General features: G+C 39.1%; 1 protein-coding gene and 2 long non-coding RNA genes across 3 annotated transcripts; 1 reads left to right on the forward strand and 2 right to left on the reverse strand.

The window, feature by feature from the left end:
- Positions 1 to 2,500, reverse strand: LOC125560908. Its single transcript, XR_007306944.1, has 2 exons — positions 1,066 to 2,500; positions 1 to 580 (listed from the first exon to the last, which is right to left on the reverse strand). It is a non-coding gene; the product is annotated as an uncharacterized LOC125560908 (long non-coding RNA).
- Positions 2,501 to 3,258: 758 nt separating this feature from the next.
- LOC116619177 lies at positions 3,259 to 5,724 on the reverse strand. The gene is made up of 2 exons (XR_004296555.2): positions 5,621 to 5,724; positions 3,259 to 4,353 (listed from the first exon to the last, which is right to left on the reverse strand). It is a non-coding gene; the product is annotated as an uncharacterized LOC116619177 (long non-coding RNA).
- Positions 5,725 to 6,069: 345 nt separating this feature from the next.
- LOC5514048 (homeobox protein Hox-A6) lies at positions 6,070 to 9,959 on the forward strand. Its single transcript, XM_001634199.3, has 2 exons — positions 6,070 to 7,849; positions 8,787 to 9,959. Exons 1-2 carry the CDS (start codon positions 7,525 to 7,527, stop codon positions 9,092 to 9,094), a joined length of 633 nt encoding a protein of 210 aa, XP_001634249.2. The 5' UTR covers positions 6,070 to 7,524; the 3' UTR covers positions 9,095 to 9,959.
- Positions 9,960 to 11,157: the final 1,198 nt, after the last annotated feature.

Genomic DNA, 11,157 nt, shown 5'->3' on the forward strand with positions numbered 1-11,157 from the left:
TTTTTGGTGAAGGCATTTTGCAGAAGCTATGTAATAGAGTTAACACTCGGTGTCAACTTTTGACAAATCTTTTCATTGCTGAGTTTCGAAATTTTACGAAAATAACGAGATGCAACTCACCCATTCTGTATTTTGTATTATAAAAATAAATAATTTATGCCAAAGATGCAATCCTTTGATACTGGCTCGATGTGAATCAATGAACTTAGACAGGTAAACAGCATTTCTTTAAAAAAAACAACACGAAAGATGATGAGAAATGCATAATGGGTCAATTACATTATCTAAAGATCTAGGAATCCGCCATACATCTGACACTCAAATAACTAAGCACTAAATAGAAAGCGAGACTTGTTCATGTCAACGAACCATACCCATGTAGCTGTTTTTATTCAATATTTTAAGATAACCTTATAAAAACAGAGTTTCTCAAATTCTCGCAACAGCTTTCACAAATCAGCCAATGGAAATTGATGCTTCTTCACACTTCGCTAGCGCGACAAATGGCGGATGACAGAGGCCTTTAAGAGGGTAGGGGCTCACCTTATCGCGATCATGAGACGTGTCGCCAAATGATAAACTGCAAGGCAAATAGAAGTTATTTCAGTGTCCGAGTGATTTATCAAAAGGCTGTTGCAAATAGAAGGAGACAGCCACGGGCAGACTGAGTATGATAAATTGCATAAGGGAGTTTCCCCTTTGTCCGGATGGGGCCTAAAATACAGATCGTTAGTTATATAAAGGCGGATCATTAAAGCGTGATTAGCTACGTTTTTATGTATTTTTAAATCGGTCCTTTATCTTCTCCAAGACCCGTTTTGGTAGCACCAAAAAAGTAGAGATGAAGGTACACAAGGCTATGTTACTTACTCCCTATTCGAAAAAAAAAAAAACAGCGCTATAAATATACAAACCGCTTATACAATAAAATATCTATTGTGATATCTATTGCAAAATGTAGAGTTCTAGAAAATTCCTCCGTTTGATTCAAGCATGTTGTACATAACTTGATTCTTATGGATTTGTTTTGCTTTAACAGAATCATTTAGTGTCCGCGAGACTTACCATAAAACGCCAAACCATTGTCATTCGAGATTTGTAAGACACGGCCAAACCATTATTCGATCTTACTAAAATATTACGTCCTTGGGGGCCAATCTAGTTGCGGATCCAGTGTAAGACGACGACGATGTCCTTCAATAGTCGTCTCACATGGCATGTTTCGTTGAGGGGAGCTAGAAGTTTAGCGCGGTGGCCATGTTGAATGAAGCAACTAGTGAAATCGAGCGTTTGGCCTCGGCCTGCACCTCACGCAATCGTAAAAAATCTATTAGCATCAACGCCGTTTGACCAAGAGACATTATGGTCAAGCTAGGAGCCAATCAGCGTGTACGATTGCCTCTCGTCTAGACTCCGTTTTGTCAAACCAGGATCAATTAATCACTGTCATTAAGCTGACCCGGTTGGTGAATGTTATGGCCCTACCACTATTTAAGCTAATTTCCGTTTACTTGTTTACAAGTTTTAGATAATTGCAGTCAAATTCGTTGAATATTGCAAACCAAAGCCCTGTATTTTGTTAAGCAATTCTGCGTTTATAGCTTATTAATTTTGGTAATTATGTGAAATGGTATGGTTTCTGATGTACGTAGAGCAAATACTCAAGTAATGGATATTAATGGTCGGCTGACTGACAAACCGACTTTTGCATTTCTTATCATATCTATACTATGCGAGTCCAATCGACCCATGATATTTCCCCGGCCATTAAAAACGTCGGACAAAATATAATATGTTTTTCACTCTAATATAAACTCCTCCGCTAAACACGTCCCTTAGTTACTGACAATAGGCTGTTTGGGCAATATGATAAATGGAATACGGAAGCGGTGGATCTGGCTGAATTAAGAAAGGGTCTCGAGTAAAAAGATAAAAGGAGAAAGCCTCGTATATATAAGACAGGCCCGTACCCAGGGGGGTGCAGGGGGTTCGAACGCATCCCCCACGGCCGAAAGTCTACTTTTGGTTCACAATAGACGTGCTATTTGTAGACAAAACTATAAAGCATAAGCTAGATCGTCTGGTATGTCATTAATCCATAAGTCAGACTTCATTTGTAGCCAAATCCGACAATAAACGTCCCGTGGAGATACTGCAAAGGCATAAAAAAATCCCTTTTTGTTCAATCTTGCTTTAGCTAAAGTTTCTGTTTAGAGCGAAATGGCGAAAGACCCGTTACTCAAAACAAAAAGGAGAAACCCGTATCATGGTAACAACATAAAACAGATCGCGTTTAACAAAACAGCTACTCCGAGAATGCGTTTAACCGAGACTTTGGTAGAAAAAAAGGCTCCGAGACACTTAAAATTAAACCCATTAAACGAGACTTCGAGACTTTCGTAAAAAACGCCGAGATTCCGAGTGAATTTTTCGCTAGACTTTCGAAAAATCGAGGTACCCATTGCTACCCCTAAATATAGAAGCAAAATAACAAAAGCGTGTAAGCGTGTAAGCATCCATTAGTTGATTGGGGAAAGTGTTTGCTTTAATCGAATTTGGTGAATGAATGATAACATCTTAAAAGTAGGTCATTTCAAAACTTTGCTACATCATTTTTCTTTAACTTTTGAATGAAACAATAACAAAGGATTGGGTGAGTAGTGTCCTTTAAGTAAACAGTCGGCCCGAATAATCTAATCCATGCGACGCACTGATGTTACTTTGTCGACATCATTTATCAATACAAAGTATTGGCTTCAATCAAGCATTCTATAGCTGCTAACATGCTAACATGCTAGTCATACGCACACATAGGATTTCGCATGGACATTACTTTTTGTAGACATCAAAGCTCATGGTTGTAAGGTTCTAAATGCTTTAACACACTTTGTATGAATGACAAGTGTAGGCCGCTTAGCTTAAGAAATAATTGCACCTCAACACAACGAGGGAAAGCTACAAGCGAAGGCACAAGGTCACTGGTAAATGGACCAACTGAAAGACTTTACTTGGTTTTCGAAACTTGAGATCAAAACAAGAATTAAGCCAAAATATCTTCAACAGGCTATGTGATGCGCTAGGCGTACCTCACGGAAAACCCTTATGCTTATGAATAAAAACCCTTATGCTTATGAATGAAAACCCTTATGCTTATGAATGAAAACCCTTATGCTTATGAATGAAAACCCTTATGCTTATGAATGAAAACCCTTATGCTTATGAATGAAAACCCTTATGCTTATGAATAAAAACCCTTATGCTTTCGAGCGCACTTGCACACGGGGCATAACCCTAAGAGTAGCGTTTTGCATTTGTGCCTGACCTCTATTCAATATACTTTAAGAATACCATCACTTTGTTTAAATACATAACCCATTTGCGCAAACCAGAAACAACTTCTTGAGAGCAATGGTAACTGTTTCTCTTTCGATGCAATAGGGAACGAACGTGACCTGCTATTTGAGCTTGTTTGCAGGCGAACTTTATATAAGAATGATCACAAATATGGGCGTGTCGTCTCAACAATGGTTCTTGCATGACTTTTGACGAACAGTTAACAACTGTTTTTTTTTTAGAAACTAGAAAGCGCCATGAAATGCACTCTGCTATGACAGGTATTAGGCACCTAAACGAAATGTCCCTAGAGTTTCATTTTTTGTAGGAGCATATTACAATAGCAATTGGCATGCAAAAAAAGAAACTCATTATGTAGATTTTTAAGCATCTTCAAAAACAGCCCAGCAAGCTGCTCACAAAGATTCATGTTTGGCAAAGTTGCTTTGTATGAATAGAATGAGGAATGATGAATGGTATGTGAGCAACGCAATCGTCCTGGGATTATTTCATTTCTACAAAAACAGACTTAAAATATATACTTAGAAATATATTTAAATATATCCATATATTAGAAAGACAGCAATTAGGGAAAGACAGCGCAATGGTTGGTTTCATCTCTTATGGAATTTATAACAGCATGTCGAGTCTATCCGTTTCCTTGGTTTTCTGATCAAGTCCAATAACACATTATCCTTCCTTAATTCTACTTATGTTAACTAATAACGAATCACGAACAATCAGCATTTGAGGAAAATACCATTTGAAAGGGGAGCAAAGCAGCCATGAGGAGATGCCTTAACATTGGGTTGATGTTGGTAAAGGCCCCTTTGGTACAACTGAAGGACAGACTACAAACTTGTTATCATACCCTGAGCTGAGCATCCCATGAACCATTCTCTTCTCCCTCTGTAGTCTCTCTGTGAGTTACTCTAGGCGTCATCCAGTCCAGGTCCTCTGACGGGCTCTCATTCCGCACTCCCTGTTGGTCGGCCGTCTGAACCAGCAGGGTCCCTGAAACTATTCAAGCACACGAACTTATGAAAACAGCTTTCATCCGGCAAACACCTCCATCGATGCCAACGTTATCGCTTCTTGTTATTATCAGTTATATTTCACTTTCTCGTAAGCTTCAAAGCCATATATAAATGAACAACGATTTATTGTGGAGGAGCACATTGTGTTTTAGTTCCTGACAAAGTCCAAAGAGTCCCGCAGATCTAAACATACCGGAAACATATATTACGGACGACTTAATGATGACATTTGAAATCATAAATCAAAAGTTTCAATCCTACCCGACAGCACCTAGTCTTGAGAACGTTATTCTATGGAATCTTTTAAAAAGAAAAGAAACTCAGGGCGTTTGTCATAGCCTTACACTAGGAATGTTTAACTAGTAAGTGCTTGTTTTGGGACGGAAATGGAAGTTAATTTTATTGAGTATCAAACGGGATTAGCAGCAGTAGGTTTGTCACCTCGTTAGTAAAGCTAGCTGTGGAACTCGTGGCTCCGACGAAATGGTTAACGCTCGAAACGTCAGCTCAACTACTCTGTTTCACAGAGGCGTTAACACACCTTTTCAACCTTGTGTTGATTTATACCTTGTGTAACGACTAGTCCCTATAACAACACTAAAGAGATGTTTTGGCTGCGCATGTGAAAATGTATTGATGATCTGGGGAAAAAATCTTAAAAATAAAGAGCAATTCTTTTTAAAAGGATACAACATAAGGATAATCAACTTTTGGTTTAGTTGTTAAACTTTAAAAGTTGCGAGGACAATAGAATTTTGGACTTGTTGCGTACGATCAAAGGAATGAAGTGGAATCGATTTGTGTTCTTATAAAAATGAGAGCACCCTAGAAGCCGATGATATCAGCTTGTCATATCGACTGCTACTTTGATTTATGATTTCGCTTGTTGTCGCGGCATTCAAGAAATATTAGTATAGGGTATCACCAAGTGTTCTAATGGGAGAGTCACGTGGCATAGCAGCGTCTATCACGCTCACGAGAGCTGCCTATTTTTTTTCACTCAAAAATGAAGTCAGGCTTGTAGTCATACGGAACGATGCCATTACACGCTTTTAGAGATAATGTTAGTGTTTGGTGCTATGTATGCCTTTGCTGCAGATTCTCAAATGTGTACCCAAACTGATCCTTTCGCAAACGTAATGGAGTCGTTCATTACCAACTTACTATCTTGAAAGAATCCGAGGAATTAAATTTGTTAAGAATCTTTTCAAAGGCCGGACTAGAGGTAATTCGGATGCTTAGATACTTACCAAAGTTCGAAAAGAAGACGGGATGATATTGAGTGATTTCTTCAGCTGTGTAGGGAACACCCTTACCAAGCTACGTTGTTCTCTGATTTTGGTGTTTATCTACGCTTACCTCTCCCCTTCTCAATTTACTACTTATCTGACAATTCATCCACATTGTCTAGATGTTTGATGACAAAATAAAATATGCTCGATAATAAGAGGAATTCTGACAATGAAATTCTCAAATCACTTTATTTTCGCCAATTGTCCCAGTTGTGAAGCAAGTCTTGAAAGCAGTTCTTGAAAAACTAATAGCCTCAGTAATAAATACATAAAATAGTCTAAAGCACCTATATGCATCGTCGACAAGATTCGATTTCAACTGCGAAGGACCCCGACTTTATACGCTCTTGCCCAATCAGATCGCACTATTCTGTGACGTCATTAGCTCAGACTTGGTCGGGTATAAATATCGTGAATTATAGCTATCACGTTCACAAAGGCTGAACACCCCTCGTCTCAGGAAAAAGGCTGGGTTTATCTCACAACAACTGTAGATAAAGACAGCTCTTGTGTGTTTTGGGGGAACGCTGTCTGAAAGAACACAGGTGGTGCTGGCTTTAAAAAAAAAACAGGAGTGTTTGTCAGTTTGTCACAAAATGACAAACGCAAAAGAAAAGAAAAAAAAAAGGAATAAATGGAGTTTGATTGGTAAGAAGAAATTGAATTGTAATATTTCTTCATCGTCAAGTACATGTTACGGAACCGAGCGTTTCGAAAGGACATGGAATTAAAGAAAAATGGATTAAATGGAGTTTGCATGGAAAGTGGAGATAGGGTAGTAATATAGCCTCATCGTCAAGTACACGAGCCGAGCCTTTCGAGATGGCATGTATAAGTGTGAACAGAGGGCACTTCGGAAGGATTTCACGTGTACGACTCTGCGGGACCTGGACCTTGGGAACTACCTGAGGTTGTTGCGAAGATCAAGCGACCGCTTCTCTACTGGAATCAGGTCAGTGAAGCCTTTTTACGTGAAAACTTGAATATAAAACAGGTGGGTGTTTTCACGTTAATCTAATTACATAAACAAAATAACGCAAAGACGTGTTTTATGTCAGTTTTTGTCATTCACCATGTCTTCAACTGGGCAAAACAGCTATATCATGATTAGGCAAAAAAAAAAGTTGTACGGAGGGCTACTGCATATAAGTTCCAGGCTTCCAGACTTGGTGATAACTTGTATCAAAAAGGTACAAGAAATTAAAAGGCATTAGATATTTCCTTAAAGTTTCCGCAATACAGCCCACAGGCAGCCAAGGAACGGGATGTTTGCAAGTAGATTCCATAAGCCGTCTGGCAGATCATTAATCACACCAGTGATTCTCACGGAGACATGCGCGCCAAGACGGCTCCAGAAAACCTGCTCTGTATTCCAACAAGCCAATCAGGTGCAAGTATACTTTACGCGGAGCAATTAGGTGCGAAAAATGGCGACAACACGACCGACTTCGCGAGACCGACAAGGCAAAACAACGAATGCCAGGTCAATAAAAGCCTTTCGTAACTACTATTTGATACTTTAATGTTATATACGATATACTTACCGAAATAATCTAATTTAAAAAAAGGGGGAAGCGAGGAAGATATTTTTGGAAATTGCGAAACAAATCTCAAAGCTGAAAAAGAAATAAAGCAAGATTTCTGATACGTTACTGATACGAATTCTTCAAGATTTCCGTGGCGGCATTTGTTGTTGGTTTAGGATAACGAAAAAGTGCCCAAAAAAGCCAAACAACTGCACTTTAAGATAGCGAGGTCGTGCCCCTGTGCAATACTGGTACCTGATTGGCCGACTCTAAGCACGTGCACACTCTAGACCGTCTTATCGAGACATTTCGGTGTCAGAGTTTAGAAGGTTTGCAATGGACATGTCAGGCCCCTATAAATCACCAGTGATAAACAAAACTTATCCGAGCTCGGAAACCATGCTCTGGTCCAGCCCGCCAAGACTCGCACATCTGAATAGTTGCCTCTACACACAACCCAGGAAATCTCTATACACGTACGGAGAAGGCGAGAGGGCTAACGAGATCCTACAGGGGGAGCACTCTAGTAGACCGAACTACAGTTACCCTGTCCCGAATGAGAATCAAGGAAGCCAGAGTGAGCCTATCACCCAGCATCTTCTCGATCCTATCTACCCATGGATGAAGCCCAAGAAGGGAGGCAAAAATCACTTTGCTTTTGGTAAGTCCACTGTAAACAAGATAACCTTCACTGCTAAAGGGTACTTTCACAAGTGCGCGCTAAGGTGCAGCTCTTTTATTTTCACAAAAAAAAAGTTAACGTAAGGCCCAATGCAAGCACATTTATACTAGTACCAACAAAACAATAGTGAATATTAAAACAACGAGAGCTCTTAACTGAGTAGCCCAGGTCACTTGACTTATAGAACCCGTGCATCTCACCCCGACATAGAATCGGAAGGGCGAAAGACACTGTCGGCTTAACATGATTAATGGTTTCACTTTGTACTCATGAATTCAAATAGTGAGAAATTCCCTGCTCGGTCAAGCTATTTGTTGGTTACTTTAGTAACAGAGTGTGATGCAAGGATAATCAAACGAAAGAAGATCTGCTGTAAGTTGTTTTGTATTCGGATCGGTACACAAAGAGTTCATTGTGAGTAGAGCAACAGGGTGTGTTATCCTCGCTTATTTCAGGCTAAGCCTAGTCGTACCATATACGATGTTAGACATCTTTTGTATCTGTTACAACACCGTATAGACGTGTAAAGATTGGAAGCTCTTTAGTGAGCTCACTATTTCCGTGCTTCGAGTATTTTTCACAGCTATGGCGAGAAGAAGTGAAAAGAACTATTTACTCTTTAATTCTGAGCACACTTTTGGTGTGAAGTCTAACGAGGGAAATCCGAAGCTGAAGGTGGCTTTATTCACATGCAATAAAAACTTTCCATGGCCTTCAACAACAAAAATGTGTTGACGCATGATATTTTTCTACCGTTCATCTCGATAATGGGAGCACTGCTATTAGTGGTTACATGGCTATCGACCCTTACTTTTATTGCGTAAAAGATTTCTTCTACGTATGCTTCCATGTTTTTAACATTTAAGCTATATTAACATGGTTTTAACAAGACTTTTTATGGTCTCCTTGTCCTCAGTTAGAGAATCAAAGAGGCACCGAACGAGTTACACCAACAAACAGCTCCTGGAGCTCGAGAAAGAATTCCACTTCAACAAATACCTCTGTAGCTCACGCCGAAGAGAAATCTCAAAAGCCCTGCAGTTGACGGAGCGTCAAGTGAAAATTTGGTTTCAGAACCGCCGAATGAAATGGAAAAAGGACGAGAAACAGAAAACAGAGGACTGTTATAGTGCGCATCAAGAGAACATCGAGGAGATTCCATTATCGTCGGCACTAGCGCCATTGTACATTCCAAACTCTCGGTCAGCGTGCCTTCACTCCTGATATCAGAAAAGTAAGATAGCTATATAATATTAGCATTCTATAGATTATCTACTATCCTAGAAATCAGGATTTGCAGACCGAATTTAACCGGGGATTTGTGGTTTATTTAACTATTTCCAAAACCTTCCGAACGTAGTTCCTCTAGATTCCATACGCCATATTGCGCCAAGAACCGGATCAAAAGGTCTCACGCCAATTGTGAAGCAAAAATAATTCCATTTATCTTTCTGCTTGAATATTTAATTATACATTTTCACAAGTTGCAGATCATTCGTTAACTCCAAGCTCTAATTTGTTGATTTATTTAAGTATAACACAAAAGCAAGTATCTTTTGATTCTAAAGGACTGAAATTCCATCAGTGGATATTTGAAATGGTCTGAATGTTGACCATTGATTTTTACACATTTCTCATACATAAAGCAGGCTATTTTAAGTAAATCAATGTAAATTGTCAACTAAAGACTCATCTAGAATCACGTCAGAAAAAACTATCGAGGACTAGGGGTGTAATGATTCTCGCGAACTTTTTACCTCGAATGCGCCCCCTAGGAATAAGTCTAGTCTAGGTAATAAAGAAAACTTGAACACTCAATTATCTTGAACATTTACATCCGTTAATTGTATAACAACTTGATTTCACCTCGTTTAATTAAAGATCTCATAATTCGTACGGGTTTACTTTTTGCCCGCGCGAGACGCCATTTTGTTAAACGAGCGGTATTTCGTTTATAAGAAATGTCCTATGTTTACAATCATCATTTATGTACAATATTTTAGAGTGTAATATAAAGTACAATTATGTATACTTTTACAATACACTCGTATCATTAATCACTTTGTCCCAATAAAGTGCACCAAACACTTCAGCGTTTCGTGTTGATTTATGGAGAGGGTGCTGCGATACAAATGGCGCCTTGTTAATCTACTTTGTCGTCTCGAAAGCCTCTTTAACTCAATTTATATGATTTATGGCATTGTCATTTTAACAAATACCCGCTAAACTTGTCCTATTTGGTCACATATATGCCTAATTGAATTCTAACACTGAATCTTCCTTCCTAGAATTTGTCCTTTAACGGAATGCAAAGCTAAACGCAGATAAACTTCTTTTTGTAAAGATCAAACATCACCGCGCAATTTCCTGAAATAAGGAGCACAAAAGACTATTTAGAAATCTTTCCTCGTTATGTATGAACGTCCTCGAGAGGCCATCAAGGCATAAAACAATAGCTGTTTATAGTTAGATTTTAAATCTTATTCATTGGACCTTTATTCGGGAGCATTGCATTGAAAGCCATGAGACTGAGAGATAGCTCAGCAAAACCATTGTAAATTCGCTTGCCAAAAGCAGTGAGCAAATTAGAGAAAACCTTCCGCATGTTAATCATCTCAAATCATACAATACCGTATGAAAGAAAACCCGGGGTATAAGGAAACCAAGTATAAGCAGATGATACGTTTCAAACACACGCCAGGCATTAATTTACTCAAATATTAATTTACAGTTTCAATCCTACCAGACAGCAAGTGATGTTCTGTTCAGAGAAAATGCAGTTTATAAATACAGAACTATAAATCATTTGTCATTTCGATTTGAAGTAGTGCACAAACATCGTTCAGATGGAATCTACCTTTTGTATGGGCCTATCTCATCATATACACTTAGCTTTCCTAGCATGGGAAGGCGAAGGGTGGGGGGACTTTCCTAGTAAGAAATGGCCAGGGGCAAAGATGTTTGTATACAAATCTGGTGTTGTATAAAGGGGGCAGTAACTGGAAGCTCTGAAGCTAACGCTTATTTCTCAGGGAAAGGAAGTGGAAATGGACATTTTCAATAGACGTGCTATTTGTAAACAAAACTCAAAATCATAAGCTACATCACTCTGGTATGTAGCCAAATCCGAAAATAAACGTCCCGTGGAGATACTGCAAAGGCATAAAAAATCCATTTTTGTTCTTTTGGAGGTAGTTAGATTTTTATAGAGAACATCCTCTTTCCCCCTCCCCCCCGGAAAAATTAGGTCCACTCTTTCTGATTTCGCCCCCCCCCCCCCCCCCCCA

Source organism: Nematostella vectensis, chromosome 2 (assembly GCF_932526225.1).
Source record: "Nematostella vectensis chromosome 2, jaNemVect1.1, whole genome shotgun sequence".
NCBI lineage: Eukaryota > Metazoa > Cnidaria > Anthozoa > Actiniaria > Edwardsiidae > Nematostella > Nematostella vectensis.

Excerpts from the sequence above, each read along its gene's own strand:
- LOC5514048 (XM_001634199.3), top strand. The coding sequence starts at position 7,525 with ATGGACATGTCAGGCCCCTATAAATCACCAGTGATAAACAAAACTTAT. Across the intron at positions 7,850-8,786 it reads CAAAAATCACTTTGCTTTTG|TTAGAGAATCAAAGAGGCAC; the intron begins GTAAGTCCACTG and ends CCTTGTCCTCAG.